General features: G+C 41.6%; 1 protein-coding gene across 4 annotated transcripts; it reads right to left on the bottom strand.

The window, feature by feature from the left end:
- Positions 1-6,616: 6,616 nt before the first annotated feature.
- LOC137771910 (acrosomal protein SP-10-like) lies at positions 6,617-12,356 on the bottom strand. 4 transcript variants are annotated; one of them, XM_068555691.1, is made up of 5 exons: positions 12,305-12,356; positions 9,827-10,075; positions 9,515-9,796; positions 7,511-7,630; positions 6,617-6,741 (listed from the first exon to the last, which is right to left on the bottom strand). In XM_068555691.1, the coding sequence occupies exons 1-5, from the start codon at positions 12,354-12,356 to the stop codon at positions 6,617-6,619; spliced, it is 828 nt and encodes a 275-aa protein (XP_068411792.1). The 4 variants fall into 4 exon arrangements, with proteins under 4 accessions (XP_068411792.1, XP_068411793.1, XP_068411795.1 ...); XM_068555692.1 differs by having other exon boundaries at positions 9,557-9,796; XM_068555694.1 differs by having other exon boundaries at positions 10,007-10,075.
- Positions 12,357-27,918: the final 15,562 nt, after the last annotated feature.

Here is a 27,918-nt window from a genome sequence, read left to right as displayed (position 1 = left end):
AATGTGCCACTTTGTCCTGTGGATTATTTTGAGCTAAAGGCATTCAAAACTAAGCAGAATCAGGAAAAGCTTTCTACCTCCTCCTTAACTGCCTAAAAGAATTTAGAAAGGGGGTATATATCAGGAAGAGAACTATTACCAGAAATAATTTTCTGTATCTAAAAGACTTAGTAGATTTTTTAAAAATAAATTTATTTTATTTTATTTATCTTATTTTTGGCTGCACTGGGTCTTTTTTGCTGCTCGCAGGCTTTCCTCTGGTTGCAGTGAGTGGGGACTACTCTTCATTGCGGTGCGCAGGCTTCTCATTGCAGTGATGTCTCTTGGTGGAGTACAGGCTATAGGCATGTGGGCTTCAGTAGTTGTGGCACACAGGCTCAGTAGTTGTGGCTCACGGGTTCTTGAGCACAGCCTCAGTAGATGTGGTGCATGGGCTTAGTTGCTCCGCAGCATGTGGGATCTTCCCGGATCAGGGCTTAAACCCATGTCCCCTGCATTGGCAGGCAGATTCTTAACCACTGTGCCACCAGGAAAGCCCCCAGATTTGGTTGTGAAATCTGGCCCTTACTCACTGTTGTTCTGTAAACATGGCAAGTTTGGAACAACATGGAGTATGAATAAATAAAACATTTCTATGTCAGACTTTCTTACTTATAAACTAAGGATGATGTTATCTTTCCTGACTACCTTTCTGGGCTCTTTTCTGAGGATCAGATGTGAAAACACTTTGAAGAACATAACACTAATACAAAGTGAGAGGGACTATTATACTATTTCCACCTGCCCCTCTATGCTGAGATGAACCAATAACACTGTGTGTGAGAAAAAGACAAGATAATTATGACTTGTTCTGTTTATGAAGCAAATAAATTAAAAGGAGTCATTTTATTGTTATAATTATGTTAAGAGTAGACACTTCACTGAAAACTCTCAAGAGCCAAAGAAGGGGTGAGTTTTGAACACCGTGATAAGTAGAAGTGGGTATGGTTTCTACAGGGATGGAAAAGGTGGGGTCAGAGAGAAGGATCTGCAATATTGTTTTAAGCTCCTAAAAGCTTAACACCTACTTTGCATTCCTCTTCATGTTCCCTGCCCTGGGGAACCCCTTCACTTTGAGGAATATGGAACTGTTTAAAAATGCATCCATTTGATAGCCTCATTCACCAGAGGGCAGACAGCAGAAGCAAGAAGAACTACAATCCTGCAGCCTATGGAACAAAAACCACATTCACAACAAGATAGACAAGATGAAAAGGCAGAGGGCTATACCAGATAAAGGAACAAGATAAAACCCCAGAAAAACAACCAAATGAAGTGGAGATAGGCAACCTTCCAGAAAAAGAGTTCAGAATAATGATAGTGAACATGATCCAGGACCTCGGGAAAAGAATGGAGGCAAAGATCGAGAAGACGCAAGAAATGTTTAACAAAGACCTAGAAGAATTAAAGAACAAACAAATAGATGAACAATACAATAACTGAAATGAAAACTACACTAGAAGGAATCAATAGCAGAATAACTGAGGCAGAAGAACGGATAAGTGACCTGGAAGACAGAATAGTGGAATTCACTGCTGTGGAACAGAATAAAGAAAAAAGAATGAAAAGAAAGGAGACAGCATAATAGACCTCTGGGACAACACGAAACGCAACAACATTCGCATTATAGGGGTCCCAGAATGAGAAGAGAGAGAGAAAGGACATGAGAAAATATTTTAAGAGATTATAGTCAAAAACTTCCCTAACATGGGAACGGATATAGCCACCCAAGTCCAGGAAGCACAGAGCGTCCCATACAGGATAAACCCAAGATGAAACATGCCAAGACACATAGTAATCAAATCGGCAAAAATTAAAGACAAAGAAAAATTATTGAAAGCAGCAAGGGAAAAATGACAAACAATATACAAGGGAACTCCCATAAGGTTAACAGCTGATTTCTCAGCAGAAACTCTACAAGCCAGAAGGGAGTGGCGTAATATACTTAAAGTGATGAAAGGGAAGAACCTACAGCCAAGATTACTCTATCCAGCAAGGATCTCATTCAGATTCGATGGAGAAATCAAAAGCTTTGCAGACAAGCAAAAGCTAAGAGAATTCAGCACCACCAAACCAGCTCTACAACAAATGCTAAAGGAACTTCTCTAAGTGGGAAACACAAGAGAAGAAAAGGACCTTCAAAAACAAACCCAAAACAATTAAGAAAATGGTCATAGGAACATACATATCAATAATTACCTTAAACGTGAATGGACTAATTGCTCCAACCAAAAGACACAGGCTCGCTGAATGGATACAAAAACAAGACCCATATATATGCTGTCTACAAGAGACCCACTTCACACCTAGGGACACATACAGACTGAAAGTGAGGGGATGGAAAAAGATATTCCATGCAAATGGAAATCAAAGAAAGCTGGAATAGCAATACCCATATCAGATAAAATAGACTTTAAAATAAAGAATGTTACAAGAGACAAGGAAGGACAATACATAATGATCAAGGGATCAATCCAAGAAGAAGATATTACAATTATAAATATATATGCACCCAACATAGGAGCACCTCAATACATAAGGCAACTGCTAACAGCTACAAAAGAAGAAATCGACAGTAACACAATAATAGTGGGGGACTTTCACACCTCACTTACACCAATGGACAGATCATCCAAAATGAAAATAAATAAGGAAACAGAAGCTTTAAATGACACAACAGACCAGATAGAATTAATTGATATTTATAGGACATTCCATCTGAAAACTGCAGATTACACTTTCTTCTCAAGTGTGCATGAAACATTCTCCAGGATAGATCACATCTTGGATCACAAATCAAGCCTCAGTAAATTTAAGAAGATTCAAATCATATCAAGCATCTTTTCTGACCACAATGCTATGAGATTAGAAATCAATTACAGGGAAAAAACCGTAAACAACACAAATACATGGAGGCTAAACAATACGTTACTACATTACCAAGAGATCACTGAAGAAATCAAAGAGGAAATCAAAAAATACCTAGAGACAAATGACTATGAAAACACGATGATTCAAAACCTATGGGATGCAGCAAAAGCAGTTCTAAGAGGGAAGTTTATAGCTATACAAGCCTACCTCAAGAAACAAGAAAAATCTCAAATAAACAATCTGACCTTACACTGAAAGGAACTAGAGAAAGAAGAACAAACAAAACCCAAAGTTTGCAGAAGGAAAGAAATCAACAAGATTAGAGCGGAAATAAATGAAATAGAAATAAAGAAAACAATAGCAAAGATCAATAAAACTAAAAGCTGGTTCTTTGAGAAGATAAACAAGCCTGATAAACCGTTAGCCACACTCATCAAGAAAAAGAGGGAGAGGTCTCAAATCAATAAAATTCGAAATGAAAAAGGAGAAGTTACAACAGACACCGCAGAAATACAAAGCATCCTGAGAGACTACTATAAGCAACCCTATGCCAATAAAATGGACAACCTGGAAGAAATGGATAAATTCTTAGAATGGTATAACCTTCCAAGACTGAACCAGGAAGAAATAGAAAATATGAACAGACAAGTCACAAGTAATGAAATTGAAACTGTGATTAAAAACCTTCCAACAAACTGAAGTCCTGGTCCAGATGGCTTCACAGGTGAATTCTATCAAACATTTAGAGAAGAGCTAACATCCATCCTTCTCAAACTCCTCCAAAAAATTGCGGAGGAAGGAACACTCCCAAACTTATTCTATGAGGCCACCATCACCCCGATACCAAAACCAGACAAAGATATCACAAAAAAAGAAAACTACGGACCAATATCACTGATGAATATAGATGCAAAAGTCCTCAACAAAATACTAGCAAACAGATTCCAACAACACATTAAAAGGATCATACACCATGATCAAGTGGGATTTATCCCAGGGATGCAAGGATTCTTCAGTATACACAAATCAATCAATGTGATACACCATATTAACAAATTGAAGAATAAAAACCATATGATCATCTCAATAGATGCAGAAAAAAGCTTTTGACAAAATTCAACACCCATTTATGATAAAAACTCTACAGAAAGTGGGCATAGAGGGTATCTACCTCAACATAATAAAGGCCATATATGACAAACCCACAGCAAACATCATTCTCAATGGTGAAAAACTGAAAGCATTTCCTCTAAGATCAGGAACAAGACAAGCATGTCCACTCTCACCACTATTATTCAACATAGTTTTGGAAGTCCTAGCCATGGCAATCAGAGAAGAAAAAGAAATAAAAGGAATACAAAGTGGAAAAGAAGAAGTAAAACTGTCAGTGTTTGCAGATGACATGATACTGTACATAGAGAATCCTAAAGATGCCACCAGAAAACTAGTAGAGCTAATGAATTATTTTGGTAAAGTTGCTGGATACAATATTAATGCACAGAAATCTCTTGCATTCCTATACACTAATGATGAAAATTCTGAAAGAGAAATTAAGGAAACACTCCCATTTACCATTGCAACAAAAAGAATAAAATACCTAGGAATAAACCTACCTAAGGAGACAAAAGACCTGTATGCAGAAAACTATAAGACACTGATGAAAGAAATTAAAGATGATACCAACAGATGGAGAGATATACCATGTTCTTGGATTGGAAGAATCAACATTGTGAAAATGACTATACTACCCAAAGCAATCTACAGATTCAGTGCAATCCCTATCAAATTACCAATGGCATTTTTTACAGAGCTAGAACAAAAAATCTTAATATTTGTATGGAGACATAAAACAGCCCGAATAGCCAAAGCAGTCTTGAGGGAAAAAAACGGAGCTGGAGGAATCAGACTCCCTGACTTCAGACTATACTACGAAGCTACAGTAATCAAGAAAATATGGTACTGGCACAAAAACAGAAACATAGATCAATGGAACAAGTTAGAAAGCCCAGAGATAAACCCACGCACCTATAGTCAAGTAATCTATGACAAAGGAGGCAAGGATATACAATGGAGAAAAGACAGTCTTTTCAATAAGTGGTGTTGGGAAAACTGGACAGCTACATGTAAAAGAATGAAATTAGAACACTCCATAACACCATACACAAAAATAAACTCAAAATGGATTAGAGACCTAAATGTAAGACTGGACACTATAAAACAGAGGAAAACATAGGAAGAACCCTCTTTGACATAAGTCACAGCAAGATCTTTTTTGATCCACCTTCTAGAGTAATGGAAATAAAAACGAAAATAAACAAATGGGACCTAATGAAACTTCAAAGCTTTTGCACAGCAAAGGAAACCATAAACAAGACGAAAAGACAACCCTCAGAATGGGAGAAAATATTTGCAAACGAATCAACGGACAAAGGATTAATCTCCAAAATATATAAACAGCTCATGCAGCTCAATATTAAAAAAACAAGCAACCCAATCCAAAAATGGGCAGAAGACCTAAATAGACATTTCCCCAAAGAAGACATACAGATGGCCAAGAAGCACATGAAAAGATGCTCAACATCACTAATTATTAGAGAAATGCAAATCGAAACTACAATGAGGTATCACCTCACACCTGTTAGAATGGGCATCATCAGAAAATCTACAAACAGCAAATACTGGAGAGGGTGTGGAGAAAAGGGAACCCTCTTGCACTGTTGGTGGGAATGTAAATTGATATAGCCACTATGGAGAACAGTATGGAGGTTCCTTAAAAAACTAAAAATAGAATTACCTTATGATCCAGCAATCCCACTACAGGGCATATACCCAGAGAAAACCATAATTCAAACAGACACATGCACCCCAGTGTTCATTGCAGCACTGTTTATAATAGCCAGGTCATGGAAGCAACCTAAATGCCCATTGACAGACGAATGGATAAAGAAGATGTGGTACATATATACAATGCAATATTACTCAGCCATAAAAAGGAATGAAATTGGGTCATTTGTTGAGATGTGGATGGATCTAGAGACTGTCATACTGAGTGAGTAAGTCAGAAAGAGAAGACCAAATATCATATATTAATGCATATATGTGGAACCTAGAAAAATGGTACAGATGAACTGGTTTGCAGGGCAGAAATTGAGACACAGACGTAGAGAACAAACAAATGGACATCAAACGGGGAAAGAAGTGGGGGGGTGGGGGTGGGGGTGGGATGAATTGGGTGATTGGGATTGACATGTATACACTGATGTGTATAAAATGAATGACTAATAAGAACCTGCTGTATAAAAAAATAAATAAAATTCAAAAATAAAAAAAAAGAAAGAAAGAAAGAAAAAAAAAATGGATCTCCTTTACTGTGTGGAGCAGAAGGAAGCTCAGGGTGACCCTGCCCCTGGTTGATGGGAAAAGACTCTGTCTGGAGTCTATATTCTTTAATCATGTGGAATTTATTGAAAAAGAAAAGAATGTTGAGAGATGGGGTAAGGGGATAGAGAAGTTGGAGGCCAGAGAAGAATGTGTAACAGGGCATGGATAGGAGAGGAAAGATATTTGAGCTTCCTGTCTGACACTCAGGCAGAGGAAGATGTGATTAGTTGTTGACTGGGGAAGAAACTAAATATAAATTGAGTCCAGTTGGGTGAGGGAGGATTTTTGCTGCCTGAGTCAGAGCAGGAAGCAAGGGCACAGGCTTCTAGACCTTGTTGCAGAAAGGTTGATTCCGACAGCATATAATTTGCATCCTGGTTCCATGGGAGAAGAGGTTCATGGATGGACACATGTTTTCACAGCCCTGGACGATGAATTGAAGTTTTCCACCTGAAAGAAGTAGAGACAGACTGTAATGAGCAGAAAGCTTCCTCCTCCAATCTTAGCTTTCATCCATGTTTCCCAGTGTCCCTATGTAGGCATGACCAAATCCTCCAACTTGTATATTCTTTCACTCCTCCCTTCCATCTGCTTCTTCTGGGCCCTTCCCCCGATCAGTTGCCCACTCTCTCTAGTGAGGGACCAAACGAACCACAAGGGAAGTCAGGCAGTCAAGGGAAGTTCATGGGATGGAAGTAACCAAGATCCCTTCCTTATTTTGGGGATGAGGACTGAGTGTAAGGGTAGAGAGGTGTAGGAAGACACGTACATGTCTGCCAACCTGTGAACACAGACTGGTGGACAACTGTTTATTACTTAACTCATTTATTCAATATTTACTAAATGCCTACCACGGGCTGGACATTGTGCTAAGTGCTAGGAATATATAGCCATGAACAAGATAGACACATTCCTGAGCTTACAGTCAATGTCTCAATGGCTCAAGGGGCAACCCACACATTTCTTTAATAGGAAGAGACAGCCAATCTCCCTGCCTCTTTTTAAGACATCGTAAGCCTGCTGGGAAGGACCTCTCCATCAATAGCTGGAATTCTGCTCTTGATTCTTGAAAGGATAAGGTTCTCCAGAATCTCCAAGTTTTTGGGGAATCACAGCTTGTTCCCTCCTCAGGCCCCCGCCACCCTATCTCCTCCCCATCAGTACTCAAGCTGGTTGATGTGTCCTCTGGCAAAGACTGGCTCATGAAGTCCCCACATACCTTCAAAGATCTTCTTTAACATGCACTGCTGGGAATTCTGGGTGGAGCAGACTCCCTCTCCTCGAAGACATTTTCCTTGGTCATTCATATAAGAGCATGTGTGGCAATTTAATACTGGGCCTGAAAATTTAAGATCAGCCTGATGAAATAACCTTAGGATCCAGGTTGTGTAGCCTTGAGTCACACATCTGGGGAGGGGTGATGGGCAACAAGTAGGTGGATACAGCACATTTCTTTTCCTGGTTCTTGTTGGGGATGTGAGGGCTCTGTGCCTGAAAGAGCATATTTTCTCTTCTGTGCCAGAGGAAATGCCTTCATTCTTATTGCTTCATCTATGATTTTCATTGCTGATGAATCCCACATTTATCTCTCTAGTACTGACTTTTATTCTAATTCATCACCCAGTGGCTTCCCGGACATTTATCATTAGATGCCCTTCTGCCGTGTCTAACTCAATAGGAGCAATAGAACTCCTCATGTGACTGGCTCCCTTTCCTACTCCCCATCATACTCTCACTTATCCACAAGGCACAGACACTTGCAGTGAAATCTGACTGATTAATAATCTGTTTTAGAATGCTGTAATGTTGCAAACATTACATCAATTCTCTATTCTCAAAGTGACCTTCAATCAGGGCAGTTTGTCACAAAGCGCAGTCTCTTTGAAGTGATTCCATATTGCCTCTCTACCTCCACTGCCAATTCCCTAATTAAGGAAGCATAAAGTGGAAAGAATATGGGCTTTGGAGTCAAACTTAAGTTTGAATCCAAGATTTGCTACTTTCTAGCCGGATGATGTAACTTCTCTCGTCTGAAAATTTGGAATACTGCTACTTATGTAATGGGGTGAAATATAAAGTGTCTATGTCTGGTAATAACTTGAGACATTAAACCTTGGATCCTGCTTTCCTTCCTTGAAGAACCCCTTTTGAGTAAGAGCCAAACAATTGCAGTTGTCCTGGGAACTTATTTCTGGATCTAACAGACAAAAGTATCAGTATGCTTTACTTTCCATTGATGAAAGAAATGTTCACATATTGAGTGAGGTATGGAGAAGTCATTCTGGTTTATACATTAGTCAACTTGAATTTTATGCTAACTAAAACAGCCTCCTTGTGGCCTATTGAACAACTGCTTTAATTATTAAAGAAAAGGTCACATTAACCAGAAGTAAAAAATGTCCATGTGAAAAATAAAGATTAAATATCCCTCTTCATGGGATGCCAGTTCCAGTACTCCACTGATGATAAAACTCCCTTCCCAGGTGCCAAGGCCATACTGTACATACTGTACAGGTATGTGCTGGTCTTTTTTTTTTTTTTTTTTTTTTATACCTTGAAGAAATGTATCCCTGACTTGTTTAATGTTCTTTGTTCTGACAAGATATGGAACTGTGCTCAAAACTCTGCTCCTCCAGAGCAGTTTCTCAGAGTAATCTGGGAAGCTGGCTTCCGGGCTATAGTCCTCACTTTGGCTCAGATAAAACTCTTTTCTATTATTATTATTGATTGTTTATTATTTCCATTGACACCATGTTCAAACATAAAAACCAAGAGCTACCAGCTCCACTGCTAGACATCTCTTTAGAGGGTTTGCAAAGCATTTTAACATAGTTTGTTAAGAGGCAGATTTAGCATGAAGCTCACCAAAGTTGTCTTCCGTGAGCCCCTTCCAGGAGAGCTGTGGGCATCTGTATTCACAATTTCTTGCATAGAGTGAAGTTGGAGGGACTGCTGGCACTTTTATATTTGTTTTGTTTTTCTTAAAGAGGGCCCTCTGAACAGTTTAACCTCCAAAGGGCCCCACAAAACCTGGATCTTGCCACCTGGGATTATTGTAAAGAAATGTAAAGAGATGTAAAATGTAAACAGCTCTCTTTGGGAGAGCTGTTTGTGAAGTGTATGAACTATTCTTTCTTCTAAACTCCTTAAAATTGGTTTTCTGTATGTGTTACCTACTTCCCACCTGAAGTCAAGGATGGGCACCCATCCAAATGTGGCTCACCTGAAATTGTGCTTGAAGGCGGGATGCCTGAAGGCTGTTCACCTGATGGCTGTTCGCCTGGTGATTTTTCACCTGAGACTTGTTCAGCTGAGACCTGTTCACCTGCAGGCTGTTCACCTGAAGGCGTCTCACTTGCAACCTGTTCACTTGCAACCTGTTCACCTGCAGGCTGTTCACCTGTAGGCTGTTCACCAGAAGGCTTTTCACCCGAAGGCTGTTCACCAGAAGGTTGTTCACTGGAAGCGTGCTCACCTGAAGCTTGTTCAACTGCAGCGTGCTCACCTGAAGCTTGTTCAACTGCAGCGTGCTCACCTGAAGCTTGTTCACCTGCAGCGTGCTCACCTGAAGAATGTTCGACTGCAGCGTGCTCACCTGAAGCGTGTTCAACCGCAGTGTGCTCACTTGAACCATGCTCACTCAAAGTGTTCTCGCCTGAAGAAGTCTCATATAAAGCCTCACCATCTGAAGGGTTTGCAAGTGAAAGGTAGTCACCTGAAGGTTGCTGAACTGAAGCTTGATGATCTATAGAGCCAGGAAGCTCAACAGGTTGACCTGATGCTCCTGGGATGGAGAAATAACAGAAGAGAGATGGCAAAGGTGAGAGAGGACGTCTGGATAAAGAGTTCTTTCCTATGGAGCAAGGCTAATGTTGTGGGGTTCCTAGGTTTCTGGGGGCCTAGGTCAAGCACCTGAAGATACTGCGGATGTTGGATGCAGTCAGCCAATTACCTGGGAGACCATGAAGGACAGGGGTGTTAAGGAAACACAGAGACCACCTCTGTGATTGAAGGGAAGAATTTTAAGATCCACAATATTTGTGTGGATCTGTGTACCCTGAGTGGGCACGTGGGGGCCCCCTCACCCAGCACCAAAAGCACCTGTGCCTCCCTGACAGAGCCAACATCAGGAAATCAATGTCCCATCATTCATGTAGTCAGAAGTCCACCACTAGCCTCCCTCCAGTTCCCCTGTGGGTGAAAGGTAAGAATGGAGTTACAAGAGGGAGAGAAAGCAAATTGTTTCAGTAGCTGAGTAATTCTAGCTGAAACTGAGGGTGGAAGATTTTAAACTTTGGAGAAGATAACTTTTAAACTAGAGATGACAAATATCTAATGAACCCACAAAAATTACCAGAAGGGATTAAGACACCTTTACTTGGCAAGTTCATGTTCTTTCACATACTCAACCCCAATCCATGTGAGTTGGGGACCCAAAGCCAAGTTGCTGTTAATTATTAAGATAAAAACAATCTTTGCTTCTATATCCCTGAATTGAGATTCCTTGTGACGTACCATTTACACCTGCTTTACGGAGTTGTCATGAGTATTCAATAAGATAAATTGTGAAGTGCCTAGTCCGTTGCTCAAATGCTCAGGTAATTTTAGTTTTCCCTCCTCCTGACCTTGCATTTGGAATTACAAAACTCTTAGCTGGTCATTCTGTTCTGACCACTCTCTTCTACATTTAATCCAGCTTATTAGTGGCTGTCAGACAAATATCCTTAAGTACAACTTCCATTTTATTAAGTGTAGCACCAAGCAGACAATTTGGTTATTACTTTTTTTAAAAATTATTACTCTTTGACTGAGTAACTGATTTAGACTGAGTAACCTAGAGAAGGGTGGTGAGTAGACTATAATGACTAAGTTATTAATCCTAACCAAAAGCTGAATTACAGGGTCTTTGAGGCCTAAGTCCCCAAAATACTCTAGCTCTGTAAGAATCCTGAAAATATATATATATATATATATATATATATATATATATATATATATATATATATATATATATATATATATATTTGTGTGTGTGTGTGTGTATGTGTGTGTGTATTCTGAGTGATTTGAAGACCTTACAATCAATAACTTTCAAAAGGCTAGCATTAGAATATGTTGATAAAGGAAAGGTAAGATTTACTAAGGCTTTAAGGAATTTTTAATTTTAAAAAGTTGTTACAGAAATATCATCTGCTTGACTGATCCTTCAAAAGTTAACAGAAGTTTTAATAAAGAAATTTCTGATATGGAAGGGAGGCTTGAAAAAGCACACTAATTTCTTCATCATGCTTATAGTTTATGACTCACTGCCCCACCAAGTGGCTAGCACATACTACCATCTGGTAGCTATGTAGCTACGTTTCTGAGTCAACTTTTGAAAGTCTAAGAAAGCAAAAGACAAAATCTCTGAGAACTGACGTTACAGAAAACACTTTGTCATTTAACAGACAGATCAGAGCTCATGGCCTCTCACTTCTCCTGTAGGAGGAAGGAGGGAACAGAGCCCACCCTGAATGGGGATCCTGAAAGAGGAAATACAGACCACTGGATGGATAGACCAATGAAAGAGGGGCTTGTAAGGTCTCTGGCCCAGAGCCATGCTGTGTTCTCGGATGACTTTCCAGGCATACCACACTCCCATCTCCTCATGTCTCTCCTTCTACATTAACTACACAAGGATCCCCTACACTCAGTTCATGGGGGCAAACCTTCACTGGACCTCCGCAGAACCCCTAGGCCAACCTTCTCATTTCACAGATCATCAGATACAATGTCAAGTGGCTGAAAGTATTAGGAACGAGACTGTGCTAAGCTAGTCTCTGATGGTGAAGCCATAACTAGGAGGAACCCACCACAGGTTCAGTAGCTCTCAGAGTTGAACTTGTTCAGCTACTCCTAATTCTGAGTTAGATTGGTTTGGGTAACTAAGATACTGGCCTTCCTTCTTCAAGGGCTGAAATGCCTTAAAGGTGCCTCTTACATGTCCACCCAGAGCCAAGACAAGAGGACTTACCTCTGGCAGATCCAAGCAGATACAGACTCACTAGCAGAAGAAACTTCTTCATCTGGATTTTGGGAGAGAGGGCACCCTGGTGTGGGGTGCCCAAGAGCCGTGAAAAAACCTGTGAGCAGAAGCTCCCAGTGCTGAGCCACAGTCTGGGATTCTAGAACCTCAGAAACAATCCATGATTCATCACAATAGGTTGTGCTCTGAGGTTCTCACTATCACCCGATCAGGCAGGTTGGACCTCTGGCAACCCACGGCAAATTGTACTGTGAAGGCTCATGCACCGTGGTATATTGGGGCTCTCTGCCCTACCTTAAAAACTCATATTACCAAAATAACATATACTCTATGTAATAAATTTTAAAATTTATCTACTCTCTTTTTAAAGTGTTCTTAACAGTGAGGTGTGATTAGCTGGTTATTTTTTGTTTGACTCTCTAAATCAGCCTTTTTTCCTTTTGGTCCTGGACCCCAGAAGGATGATCTCTCTTGAGTTGATCACCTGAGTGCTGGTTGGGGTTGGCTTTAGATTGTGTTTAGCCAATGGAAGATTGGCGGAGAGAACACACACACACACACACACACACACACACGGATTGAGATTGAAGTATTTATTCCTCCTATTACCTTCCTGCCACAGTTCTGACACTGGCTGGGTCTTGATGTGACAGTTTTTAAAGGGTGTCCTCTCTTCCATGGCGTCAGCTCTCCACCAGGCTATGGTTACATGTTTTCCTTCCCCTGCTCCCTCAGGCCTAGGAATGATGATGATTTCTTGCAGTTGCTAAATCTGGATGCCCCAACTTTATTTTTTTGTTTCCTTAACCCTGCTCACTTCTGTTAATAGTATTTTCATAATGGCCTATATCAATCATGGTTTTGGCAGGAAACAGGTGGCAAACTCAAATGGGTAACAGGAGAATTTACGTGATATGGGCATTGAAAAGAGATCTACAAGACATATTTGAAAGCTGTGCCTTGAGCTGTAACTGCTGAGAAGATGGATGCAGTGAAGCATCCACTTGGTATTAAGCTAGAACTTTGGGGGGATTGGGTGGCAGAGCTACCATAGCCCCCATCTCCTCCCTCTTCCCTGCCCACCTCTCTTGGACCACTTTGTTACATGTACCACTGAATGCTGGATCTAGAATAGATGTATTTGTCACTTTTATACTTATTTAATGCTTGTCTCCCCCATTAGACTTTTTCTTAATACATGTAGCAGGCAAATGTGATGACTTTCTTTTTTTATCTTTAATATTTATTTATTTTATGTATTTATTTTCCTTATTTTTTTTGGCTGCATCGGGTCTTAGTTGCAGCACACAGGATCTTTGTTGAGGCATGTGGGTTCTTTTCATTACAGCCCACCGTCTGCTTGGGTTTCTCTCTAGTTGCGGTGTGCAGGCTTCTCTCTAGTTGTGGCGTACGGGCTCCAGGGCATGTGGGCTCTGTAGTTTGTGGCACATGGGCTCTCTCATTGAGGCGTGCAAGCTCAGTAATTGTGGTGCGTGGGCTTAGTTGCCCCACAGCATGTGGGATCTTAATTCCCCAACCAGGGATCGAACCCGCGTCCCCTGCATTGGAAGGTGGGTTCTTTACCACTGGACCACCAGGGAAGTCTCTTCCCCATTAGAGTTTAAGCTCCTTGAAAATGGTGTTCCAGTCTGTCTTGATCACTGTTGTATCCTCACTACCTAACAGCATGCTTGACACATAACAGGTGCATTTTTCCTGCATGAAGGAATAAATGAATTATCTTTTCTGGACCTCGCTCTACTTCATGGAGGAAGATGTATAGACAGCCCCTAGAGTGGGCTGGCTGAAGATTCTGGGTCAGTGGGAGAAAGCAGGACCTCAGGGATCAGAAGTTGCAGAGGCCTACCCTACTTGGCTTGAGTTGGAGGACAAAACTAGGATTTCCAGGTCTGCGGCTCAACTCCTCTGGAGGAGAGAAAGGCATGACACAGAATGCTGTCAATAGTTCCTTTTTTTGATGTGGAGTGAGTTTGGAGGAAGAGCTGAGATCACATTCAGTCAGACTTTTGTTGATAGAAGCAGTGGAAATTAGTGGAAAGGAAGAGGTGCTATCTATACCACCTACCAGTTTAAAGTTTGCCAGCAGTTCTCTGTAATTATCAGAACTTTCTGGGACATCCCTGCCTCACGCCTCCCCAGGAGTCACAGTATTAACAGATAAGACCTTAAAGCCTGAATGTTCTCTCCTTAAACCTCATCCTCCAACTTCTTCCTCCCTCTTCTTAAGGTTGGCTTTACAGGACTATACCTCAACCCCACCCAGGCTGGCTTTCACTGGGCTCTACTTTGGGAATCTTCTCCCTGTGTCCAGTAGTCTGGCACTTCAAAGTCCAACCTGTGAGTATCTGAGCTCATCATAGAGGAAGCCATGTGGTGATGGAGAATTCACTATGGAATTTGAACAGTTCTGGAGCTAAGACATCCAGAGGTATTCCAGTTCCTGCCTAGATGAGTTAATGCTCCAATTTCTAATGCCCCAAATGAACCAAAGAACTAGCCAACTCAGCCCCTGTGATGTTTGTGACCTGGTTAAAAAAGATGAACTTAGTCAGAGTCTTCTCCTAGAAATATGCAGTTGGAACACAGAAAGACAGAGAAAATTAGCTATGGGGAGCTGAGTTGAAAGATCATTTAGACTCATGTGCTGAGACCACTATTTGGGGCCAAATGGGGGATAAGCAAGCTGAGAAGTCCGGGAGAAAGTAGCAGAGAGAAAAGAGTACAGTGGAGATGAGAGATACCAGGCCTCATTCGGTTTACCTTAAACGATGGGGAATTAGATATACATGTCAGAATACAGACCACCCAGACTGGGCCTCATGGAGACCTGAACACAGTCTGTGACCTGAAATAGTTCTGGATACACAGCTGTTCTAGTAATAGTTATCTGGTAGACCTTCTTTTCTTCTAGTCTTCCTGCCTACGTTCTTACTGCTCTTGCTCTAAACTGACTTTCTTCTACTCTCTATGCTGTGACTTTCGCTTACTTATAACTCCTACTGATTCATAACATTTTTCTTTTTTGAAGTATAGTTGATTTACAATGTTGTGTTAATTTGTGGTGTACAGCTAAGTGATTCAGTTATACACATGTACACACATATATATTCTTTTTCATGTTCTTTTCCACTAGGTTTATTACAAGCTATTGAATATAGTTCCCTGTGCTATACAGTAGGACCTTGTTCTTTATTTTATATATAGTAGTTTGTACCTGTTAATCCAAAACTCCTAATTTATCCCTCCATCCCCCCACCCCATTTCCCCTTTGGTTACCATTAAGTTTGTTTTCTACGTCTATGAGTCTGTTTCTGTTTTGTAAATAAGTTCATTTGTATCATATTTTAGATTCCACATATAAGGGATATCATGTAATATTTGTCTTTCTCTGTCTGACTTATTTCATTTAGTATGATATTCTCTAGGTCCATCCATGTTGCCGCAAATTGAAATATTTCATTATTTTTATGACTGAGTAGTATTCCATTTATATATATACATGTATATATATATACGTATATATATATACGTATATATATATGTACAACATCTTTATTTGTTTATCTGTCAATGGACATTTAGGTTGTTTCCATGTCTTGGCTATTGTGAATACTGCTGCTATGAGCATTGGGGTGCATGTGTCTTTTTTGGATTAGAGTTTTCTCTGGATATATGCCCAGGAGTGGGATTGCTGGATCATATGGTAACTCTATTTTTAGTTTTTTAAGGAACCTCCATACTGTTCTCCATAGTGGCTGCACCAATTTACATTCCCACCAACAGTGTAGGAGTGTTCCCTTTTCTCCACACTCTCTCCATTTATTATTTTTAGACTTTTTAATGATGGCCATTCTTTTTTTTTTTTTTTTTAATAGATTTTTTTAAATTTTATTTATTTATTTTTAGCTGTGTTGGGTCTTCGTTTCTGTGCGAGGGCTTTCTCTAGTTGCGGCAAGCGGGGGCCACTCTTCATCGCGGTGTGCGGGCCTCTCACTATCACAGCCTCTCTTGTTGCGGAGCACAGGGTCCAGACGCGCAGGCTCAGTAGTTGTGGCTCACGGGCCCAATTGCTCCGCGGCATGTGGGATCTTCCCAGACCAGGGCTCGAACCCGTGTCCCCTGCATTGGCAGGCAGGTTCTCAACCACTGCGCCACCAGGGAAGCCCAATGATGGCCATTCTGACCGGTGTGAGGTGATACCTCATTGTAGTGTTGATTTGCATTTCTCTAATAATTAGCGATGTTGAGCATCTTTTCATGTGTCTATTGGCCATCTGTATGATTTATAACTTTTGCTCACTCAGAGTTTCTGAATGTTCATTACTTCTGCTTACTCATGACTTCTGTTTATTCACGGCTTATGCTTACCCCCGACTTCCCTGACATGTGCCTTTGTCTATTCTTTGGTCCTAATAGACATTCTTGACTCTGACATTCAGTTTTCAAGAGAGAAAATCTCAATGGCTTAACCTCTCATTCTCATCCCTTTTGCACAAAATTCTAATGCCAGGCTACCACACAGGTCTTTCATGCAATTCACAGTGGCCAGGATGGAGGTCTATGTGATACCTAGCATGGTGATCTATGTTAAGAAACCTAGAAAGGGGTCAGAGCTGTGGTAACCATTCTGAAGTTTCCTGAAAGTCAGAGGGGGCACAGTAAAATCGAAGGCATGTTGCTTCACCTGTGCACTGCTACTGCCAGGGGAAGGTATCAAGACCTTGCACAATCTGTCCCCACATGTACTTTCTCTGTCTTGTCTTTCTGCTCCTCCCCTTCCCTTTCTCTACCTTCATCCCAAGCTCCATCACAGGCCACATCCATACACAACTTCTAATTATTCTCTGAATATGCAATGCCCTCTGCATTTTCATGGTTCCCCTCCCCCTTCCTGAAACTGTACTTCTCCATCTAGTCTTCCTGATAAGCATTAATTCTTAACTCTTCACACACTCCCTGGGAAGTCTTAATCCATGTCAATCACCACCTACCAACTGAAGACTCCCCAAATCCACCAATCTGGCCCATAGACTCCTCTCTTTTCAGTTTAGACCCATATATCCAACTACCAGCTGGACATCCCAGAACATTTGAAACTCAACATTTGTGATACTGAATTCATCATTTGTACTCCAGCTCTGTTCCTGGGACTTTTAGCTTGGAATGGGCATACCTTGTTTTACTGTGCTTTACTTTATTGTGCTTCTCAGATACTGCATTTTTTACAAATTGAAGGTTTGTGGCAACCCTGCATCAAGCAAGTCTATTGGTGCCATTTTTCCAACAACGTCTGCTCACTTCATGCCTCTATGTCACATTTCGGCAATTCTTGTCTTATTTCAAACTTTTGCTTTATTATTAACTTTGTTATGGTAATCTGTGATCAGCGATTTTTGTTACTCTTCGAAAAAATTACGACTCACTGAAGGCTCAGATGATGGTTAGCTTTTTTTTTTTTTTAATTATTTATTTATTTATTTATTTATTTATTTATTTGTCTGTGTTGGGTCTTTGTTTCTGTGCGAGAGCTTCCTCTAGTTGCGGCAAGCGGGGGCCACTCTTCATCGCGGTGCGCGGGCCTCTCACTATCGCGGCCTCTCTTGTTGCGGAGCACAGGCTCCAGACACGCAGGCTCAGTATTTGTGGTTCACGGGCCTAGTTGCTCCGCGGCATGCGGGATCCTCCCAGACCAGGGTTTGAACCCGTGTCCCCTGCATTAGCAGGCAGATTCTTAACCACTGCACCACCAGGGAAGCCCTGGTTAGCATTTTTTAATCAAAGTATTTTTAAATTGAGAAATGTACATTATTTTTTAGATATTATGCTATTGCATGCCTGCTAGACTACAGTATAGTATAAACATAAATTTTTTATGCACTGGGAAACCAAAAAAATGCATGTGACTCACTTTATTGCAATGTTTGCTTTATTGTGGTAATCCGGAACCCAAACTCCAAGGTATGCCTGGGCGAGTCACATGATAAAAGTTATGTTTATACAGCAGAAACTAACACAACCTTGTAAATCAGCTATACTCCAATAAAAATTAATTTTAAAAAAAGCTTTCTCAATTAAAAAGAAGTTATGTCTACACTATACTGTAGTCTATTAAGCATGCAATAGCATTATGGCTAAAAAATGTACATACCTTAATTTAAAAATACTTTATTGACAAAAAATGCCAACCATCATCTGAGCCTTCAGTGAGTCACAATCTTTTTGCTGGTGGAGGCTTTGAAATACTGTGAGAATTAGCAAAATGTGACACAAAAACATGAAGTGAGAACATGCTGTTGGAAAAAGTGGCACTGATAGACTTGCTCAATGCAGGGTTGCCGCCAACCTTCAATTTGTAAAAAGCAAAATATCTGCGAAGCGCAATAAAGGGTGGGAGTGTGGCACAATAAAACGAGGTGTGCCTGTAACTGACTTCCCCCTTGCCCTCACCTCCGCATTATGTCAGTTTCACCTCAAACTAGTTTATCAGCTCCTCTTTATTCCCACCAGCATAACCCAAGTTCAGGCTCTCATCTCCTTTCCCCTGGACCACTGAAACAGCTTCCTCTCGGCCTCTGTTGTCCTCATCAGAACTTTCTTTTTTTCTGTTGCCAAAACTGACTTCTAAAACTAAAATCCTGAGTAGTAAAGTTCTGCAGAAACTCCAAATAAGGGTCTCTCAGATCAGAGCTTCTCTAGCTACAGCTGCCATAGCCTTACATCCCCACAGGAGCTCAGTCTGCAAACAGATGGTTAGATACTTCTGCACCATCCTTTTGAGACAACACCTTCTCCATCGTCAGGTTGCATGAACCCAAAAGGAGCAGCTGTTCAAAGGTGGGGAAAGCTTCTGTTTGGCTGGCCATATAATATTTGTCCCTTCTGTAACAAATCAAGTCAGGGATGGGAGGAAGGATATTATCACTGGGAATTGTGTGAGTAAAAGGATACAGCAATTTCTACCTTTCACTTGACCGGCTTTTCATAATTGTGACTCAACCAGTGGTGTGCTGAGAGCTGGCTTCAACTGGCTTATGAGAGCTGATTATTAGAGTTTCAGGAATTTTACAAATTGGTGGTTGAACACAGGTATTAATAAAAATTAACATATAAACTGACAAATTATATTAGAAACAAAGATACTCAAAACTTCATCACTCCTTATTTATTTTACTACATTTTACTATTAATCTGCACTGTTAAGGTTATTTAGTTCTGTTGTATCTGTGTGTTAGAAATACTGTATAATGGTGTGCACATCTCTTAACTTAATTCAGTGACGTCAGGATGGTAGCTTGAAATTGCCATTGACACCATGTAAATCTACAAATTCTACAAATCAGGACTCTCCCCACCCTCCTTCACCCCACAAGCCAGTTGTTAAACATTTACCAGCACACCAGTGGACTAAACCCATGTACTTATAACCTAGGAAAGTTGATGATCGACTTCTCTTCAGAACACTGAAATCTTGCAAACTTATTTAGCATAGGAACTCATCTATGACAGGGCAACTGCTAAAAGCTTTTAAAACTAACAGCCTGGAATTCTGCTGTGACTGAAGCCAGATGGAGAATGACAACTGAAACTAATGGTGGAGACCAACATATACAGTCTTTTGTGTTTCTTTTGTAAGAAACAGAGAAGTTTTCTTAATCTTAAAAAAAAAAAAATGCATACCATTTTTGGGTAAACATATAAGATCTTAGTCTACCCTAAGGAGGCCCCCTTTAAACCTCCTTGATGGTGGCTGAGAAAGGGGTTGACTGCTTCCTGATACCTCTATGGGCTAAGATGATTTTGTCAAGCTTTGTACAGTTTGTACTAAGAAAGCAATTAGGTTTTACTTTCTTTTATAAAGTGTATTATAGTAACTGTATTCATATATTTATTAAATGACACATCCTCCCACCCTAAGGTTCAGACATTGTCTGTCCCCACCCCTAAGTCATGCACCATACATCATGTTGAGCCCCTCAGCACTCCTCAGGCTACAATGGGTCTCCTCTATCTTTTCCACAGCAGGAAAGACTGTGAACAGGAGCTGGGGTAGCCCCTGGCCTCGGTGAGGGGCTTGGACAGCTGGACTCTCTGGAAGGAGAGTCAGGGAGAAGCTTCAGGGAGTGGAGAGAAGAGAACCCCCAGGAACTGGTTTAGGCATCAGGGCCCACCCTCCTCCCCTTAGAATCCCAGAGCATTCTAGGACTAGGGCTAACTGGGAGTCCCAGAAAAAAAACCACTAAGTAAAAACCTTATTCTTAGCAGATTATAAAAAATTATTTCTGAGGAAACACATCCATTCTTGTTCACGATGTGGAGCTGGTGCTAGGGACCTTCTGAGTCTAAAGGATCCATATCTGGCAGCAAGAATCCAGTCCTCAGACACTAATTTGGTGGCTCTTGGGACCCAGAAGACTTGCCAGGTTTCCCTGGCAGAGTCACAGGGTCAGTGGAGTCTGCAGATCCGGGTTTCAATCTGCCAGCTATCCTTTGTCACCTGGGACTAACCGCTTCCTTTTAGTTTTCTCATCGATAAAATGGAGACATTAATAACTACCATATAGGCTGTTGTGTGAGAATCAAATCGAATAACATTGTTCAAATATTTAGCACTGTGTCTGGTACATAGCAAGCTCTCAGTCAATCATGCTATTTTGGGCTGAAGCAGGTGACACAACCTCCTCAGACTTCAGAGCTGGGCTGGGGAATAATTATACCCCTATGGAATAAGCCCTCCGTTTTAGTGGGTTTCCTGTTCTTAAGCTGGGATTGAAGGTTAAAGCCAAGTTGCGGGGGGTTTATGTTCATTCTTGAAGTCCGATGTTTGGGTAAGAGGGGGACCCAGGATCTGGGGTGGGCCTAGGGCTGCAAGGGAGCCTGAAGCCAAAGGTACAAAACTTTTCCCTCCAGATCAGTGTTTTTAAATTACATTCATCAAGCAGTGTAAACAAACAAAAATCTCTAGTCTGTAATGCAGCCTGCCTGAAAGATAAACCCAAATCTGCTATTTTATGTTTAGTGCTTTACTGAGCAACAGTCTAGGCAAGTATCCACTTCTTCTAATTTTTTTTTTTTTTTTTTTTTGTCATTTTATTTCATTTTTTGGCCGCACTGCACGTCATGCAGGATCTTAGTTCCCCGACCAGGAATCAAACCCGTGCCCCCTGCAGTGGAAGCGCGGACCGCCAGGGAAGTCCCCTAATTTCTCTGAAATCAAAAGATTTCAGTATCTGGACTTAAACTGTATTCAAGGAAATAGTCCCCGAAGTACGGAAGATCACGGTGTATGCCCCACCCCTCCAGGGTCATTAGCTCACCTGGATCTCATAAATCCTTTGGCCGCGTAAGGCAGACATGATTCTCCCATTTAAAAGCTAGTTAAAATGGGAGCAAAAGAAGCCTTGAAAGAACGTGGCTCCCTCAGCACGGCAGGTGGCGGTGAGCAGAGCCTGTGCAGCAGGAACGCGGGGCTCCCATCGGGCCCTTGGCTCACGCCGCATCCGCATCCTGGGGAAGCCCAGCCCCTCGCCTCGGCTCCCATTGGCTGCCGTGCCTGCCGGGGTTATAAAGCCAGATCCTCAGGGTCCGGGCGCCTGCAGCTGTTCCACCTCCTGCTACTGCCTTGTCCTCGATCGGAGATGGGGACGCGCTTCCTGCTGCTGCTGCTGGGCCTCTCCTTGCTGCTGGGCCTCCTGCAAGGTGAGCCCCTGCCGGGCATCTGGGAGGGCCGTGGGGACTGGGTCTAGGTGAGGCAGACCCACAGGGGCTGTGGGTTGATGGGCATGGGGCAGTGGGAAGAAAGGCACAAGGACCTAACCCGAGCCTTGGAGGTGACCACAGCCTCACCTCACCCCTCTCTTTCCTCCTCCACCCTCTCTCCTTTGCATCTTCCACTTTGGGTCCCACTCTGCTCCTCTTCCCTTTCTTCTTCCTCCTCCCTACCCCATTTTACTTCAGCCTCTACCTCCCTCCCACCTCAGTTCTAATCCCTGATACTCCCCCATGCCTCAACCTTTCTTATTGAGAGCCCTACATTTGAATTGAAAGGGGACAAAGAAGGTTCTTTGTGGGTGGTGCATGTGGGCTGTTCCCAGAAGGAGGAGTGATCACTAGCCCTAGAAGCGGGGTTAGTGAAGGACTTGACCTCACTCCTCCAGCAGCACAGCCCATCCCTGGGAGGACAGGGAGAGCCCTCTGCGCTCAGGTGCAGACCCTGTGCCTAGAGGCGCACACGCCTCCTCCCAGGTGTAAGCCAAGCGCGGAGAAACGACCTGCTTTCAGCACACTCGTCAGGCGCTGGGAGCCGGTCAGTGTCCAGGCGCACCTGGGTCACAGGTGTGCTCCCTCCTGAGCAGCCGGGACGCTGGGCCGGAAGGGCCTTATTATGCTGCTTTGACTTTCCAGCTCTAGAATGTTTCCAGTGTCACCGAGTCAACGCCAGCGGGGTTTGTGAGAGCGGGGAAAGCTTCTGCCAAACTCAAGACAGCCAGCAGTGCTTCCTGAGGAAGGTCTACGAAGGTAGGTGGGGCCTGAGAAGTCTCCTGGGTGACCTTTAGCCTGATCTTGAGGGAGTTGGCTCTCTCAGGAGCCCTGGGGGCAAAAGCAGAGAGTGTGGGAGAGTTTGTTTGTTTGTTTTCCTAAAAAGTTGGAAAAGAGTCCTCTGGATCTGGTGCTGGACTGCCACGGGCCCTTGACTGTATCAGTAGACCTATCAGGAGAAAAAGTGCTTGTTGAGGGCTCCCTGAATCCTTGGGTAGTCCCCGTACATACTCAGGGAGGACAGGAATTGGACTCTAAATATTCCCCTGGAGCTTGTGTGTGGTAGCACTTTTGGGAATGGGAGGCCTTGGTGCCAACAGGATGAGAGGTTGGGAGAGGATGGCCCACTGGGGGCGCATGTCAATCAGCATGGCTCTGATGTCCTTTCTTACGTGGCTGCCTGACTCCTCAGGACAATGCGTTCTTTCTCCTCATTAGTTGAGGCACTCATTCTTCTTTTTTTTTGGCCGCACTGCAACATGTGGGATCTTAATTCCCCGACCAGGGATCGAACCCGTGCCCCCTGCATTGGGAGTGTGGAGTCTTAACCACTGGACCGCCAGGGAAGTCCCGAAGGACTCATTCTTTCAACAAAGATGTATTATTTACCTCTTATGTGGCAAACACTTGAACTTGGAGGCCACAAACCAGAGATCCTCTTGCCTTTCTTCCGCTCCAGGTGACAGGTTCCTGTATGGATACCAGGGCTGTGGGGACCTGTGTCTCCCCTTGTCTTTCTTCAGACAAAATGCTCGAGTGGATTTTGTGTGCTGCAGTGACTCATCTTTCTGTAACAAGCTTTAGAGACTTGGCCCTTCTTTGCCCTGTTCCACTGTTCATTCAGCCCTTTCCTAGACTCCTGCTGCCTCAAAAGACTGGGCCATCTTTCCCCAGCACCGTCCCAGCCCTGACACCTACTCAGCTACAGGTGTTGATGTTTCAACACCTTAACCCACCAGATAGATGCCTTCTCCTTCCCACCACCCTTGATGCTCTTTCTTTCTCAGATTCCTATCTCCTTCCCTTTGTCTCGGCTTTCTCTTCCCTCCCCCAACACCCCCATCATTGGCCGGCATATAGCAAGCTCTGCCTTCCTGTCTTCAACAATTATTTCCTGATTGTTAAACTCTCTAATTAGGTGCTGATGATATAACAGTGAATAAGGTAGACCTGACCCCTGCCCTCCATATGTCTTCAGTTTAGTGGTTCCTTTACTGCCAGTCTGACCAGGGTCACGAGAGCTGCAGCATCTTGCCCCCCTCTTATTCATGGAACTTAGGGTTGGGAGGGATTCCTTCACCACCACTCTCATTTGACACACACACACACACACACACACGTGAGTGCTCTTTCTCAGTCTTTCCCCCTTTCCACTGTTTAGCTTTTTTCCTAATAAATCACATATGTTTTTAGGTTGGTCTTCTTTGGAATTTTTGTTTTTGCCTTTTAATTACATGAGTAAAAGCCATATTTAACTTAGAATAAGTATAAAATACTGGCAAAAGTAGACATTACTGGCAATCCCATCCTATCACGCAGAGATGTTTTCTTGTTTACATTTTCAAGTATGTCTTTCCAGGCTTTTTTTTTTTAACATATAATTATGCTACTTGATAATTCTTTATTTTATTTATTTATTTTTGGCTGTGTTGAGTCTTCGTTTCTGTGCGAGGGCTTTCTCCAGTTGCGGCAAGTGGGGGCCTCTCACTATCGCGGCCTCTCTTGTTGCAGAGCACAGGCTCCAGACGCGCAGGCTCAGTAGTTGTGGCTCACGGGCCCAATTGCTCCGCGGCATGTGGGATCTTCCCAGACCAGGGCTCGAACCCGTGTCCCCTGCATTGGCAGGCAGATTCTCAACCACTGCGCCACCAGGGAAGCCCTTTTCCAGGCTTTTAAAAGCAGAAGTAGGTCATGATATGTGTGTGTGTTCAGATATAAATATATATATACATTTATATATATTAAAAATTATAACCTGCTTTTTAATATAAATTATGGATATCTTTCCAATGATACTTTTATGTTACCATCTTTTATTGATTACATATTAGTGCATCATATACCTACAACATTTATTTAACAAGTTCTGTACTGTTATTTTGATTACTTTCAATTCTTAAAAGTCAGATTTATTAAGTTATCATTGACATGCAATAAGTTCATGCTTTTTAGGTGTGCAGTTCCCTCAAATATGATCAATTATGTGTGGGTGTGTGGTATTTTATTTTTGCATATGAATGTCCAATTGTTGTAGCACCATGTGTTGAAAAAATTACCCTTTCTCCTTTAAAAATTTAATTCAAGTATAGTGTGATACATAATCTATAAAAAATTTTCTTTTAGTTACCTTGGCACATTTATCTAAGATCCATTGACCATATTGGTGTAAGTCCACTTCAGGACTCTTCATTTTCTTCCATTGACCTGTATGTCTCTCCTAGGCCAATACCATGTTGCCTTGATTACAATAGGTTTATTGTGAATCTTGATATTAGGTAGTGTGAGTCTTCCAACTTGTTCTTCCTCAAAGTTATTTTGAATATTCTAGGTTCTTTGCAGTCCCATGAAGATTTTCAAATCAGCTTAATGATTTCTTTAAAAAAAATGTTTTCATTGGAGTATAGTTGATTTACAATATTATATTTGTTTCAGGTGTACAGCATAGTGATTTAGTATTTTTGAAGATTATACTCTATTATAGGTTATTACAAGATAATGGCTATAATTCCCTGAGCTATACATTATATCTTTGTTGCTTATCTATTTTATATATAGTAGTTTGTGCTTGTTAATCCCATACCCCTGATTTGTCCCTCCCCACTCCCTTCTCCCCGCTGGTATCCACTAGTTTGTTTTCTGTATCTGTGAGTCTGTTTGTTTTACGTATACATTTATTTTTTTAAATTCCATGTATAAGTGATATCATACAGTGTGTCTTTCCCTGTCTGACTTATTTCACTAAGCATAATATTCCTCTAGGTCCATCCACATTGGGGGAAATGGCAAAATTTCACTCTTCTCTATGGCTGAGTAATATTCCATTGAGTATGTGTGTGTATGTATGTACGTATAAAATACCACATCTTCTTAATCCAGTCATCTTTTGATGGGCACTTGGGTTGCTTCCATGTCTTGACTATTGTAAGTAGTGCTGCTATGAACGTTGGGGTGCATGTTTCTTTTTGAGTTAGTGTTTGTTTTTTCCAGCTATATAACCAGGAGTGGAATTTCTGGGTCATATGATAGTTCTATTTTTAGTTTTTTGAGGAACCTCCATACAGTTTTCCTTAAGGGCTGCACCAATTTACATCCCCACCAACAGTGTACAAGTGTTCCCTTTCTCCACATCCTCTCTAACATTTGTTATTTGTAGACTTTTTGATGATAGCCATTCTGACAGATGCGAGGTGATATCTCATCGTGGTTTTGATTTACATTTCTCTAATAATTAGTGATGTTGAGCCTCTTTTCATGTGCCTGTTAACCATCTATATGTCTTCTCTGGAAAAATGTCTACTTAGGTCTTCCCCACTTTTTTTTTTTTGTTTGTTTATTTATTTTTTATTTTTTAGTTGTTTTGTTTGTTTTTTTATACTGCAGGTTCTTATTAGGCATCAATTTTATACACATCAGTGTATACATGTCAATCCCAATCGCCCAATTCAGCACAACACCATCCCCACCGCACCGCAGTTTTCCCCCCTTGGTGTCCATATGTCCATTCTCTACATCTGTGTCTCAACTTCTGCCCTGCACACTGGCTCATCTGTACCACTTTTCTAGGTTCCACATACATGCGTTAATATACGATATTTGTTTTTCTCTTTCTGAATTACTTCACTCTGTATGACAGTCTCTAGATCCATCAACGTCTCAACAAATGACTCAATTTCGTTCCTTTTTATGGCTGAGTAAATTCCATTGTATATATGTACCACATCTTCTTTATCCATTCGTCTGTTGATGGGCATTTAGGTTGCTTCCATGACCTGGCTATTGTAAATAGTGCTGCAATGAACATTCGGGTGCATGTGTCTTTTTGAATTATGGTTTTCTCTGGGTATATGCCCAGTAGTGGGATTGCTGGGTCATATGGTAATTCTATTTTTAGTTTTTTAAGGAACCTCCATATTGTTCTCCATAGTGGCTGTATCAATTTACATTCCCACCAACAGTGCAAGAGGGTTCCCTTTTCTCCACACCCTCTCCAGCATTTGTTGTTTGTAGATTTTCTGATGATGCCCATTCTAACTGGTGTGAGGTGATACCTCATTGTAGTTTTGATTTGCATTTCTCTAATAATTAGGGATGTTGAGCATCTTTTCATGTGCTTCGTGGCCGTCTGTATGTCTTCTTTGGAGAAATGTCTATTTAGGTCTTCTGCCCATTTTTAGATTGGGGTGTTTGTTTCTTTAATATTGAGCTGAATAAGCTGTTTATATATTTTGGAGATTAATCCTTTGTCCGTTGATTCGTTTGCAAATATTTTCTCCCATTCCGAGGGTTGTCTTTTCGTCTTGTTTATGGTTTCCTTTGCTGTGCAAAAGCTTTGAAGTTTCATTAGGTCCCATTTGTTTATTTTTGTTTTTATTTCCATTACTCTAGGAGGTGGATCAAAAAAGATCTTGCTGTGATTTATGTCAAAGAGTGTTCTTCCTATGTTTTCCTCTAAGAGTTTTATAGTGTCCAGTCTTACATTTAGGTCTCGAATCCATTTTGAGTTTATTTTTGTGTATGGTGTTAGGGAGTATTCTAATTTCATTCTTTTACATGTAGCTGTCCAGTTTTCCCAGCACCACTTACTGAAGAGACTGTCTTTTCTCCATTGTATATCTTTGCCTCCTTTGTCATAGATTAGTTGACCATAGGTGCGTGGGTTTATCTCTGGGCTTTCTATCTTGTTCCATTGATCTATGTTTCTGTTTTTGTGCCAGTACCATATTGTCTTGATTACTGTAGCTTTGTAGTACAGTCTGAAGTCAGGGAGTCTGATTGCTCCAGCTCCGTTTTTTTCCCTCAAGACTGCTTTGGCTATTCGGGGTCTT

The sequence above is a fragment of the Eschrichtius robustus genome, chromosome 11 (assembly GCF_028021215.1).
Source record: "Eschrichtius robustus isolate mEscRob2 chromosome 11, mEscRob2.pri, whole genome shotgun sequence".
Classification (NCBI taxonomy): Eukaryota; Metazoa; Chordata; class Mammalia; order Artiodactyla; family Eschrichtiidae; genus Eschrichtius; species Eschrichtius robustus.
The sequence above is the reverse complement of the archived record's forward strand: the minus strand, read 5'-3'. Positions and strand labels throughout refer to the sequence as shown.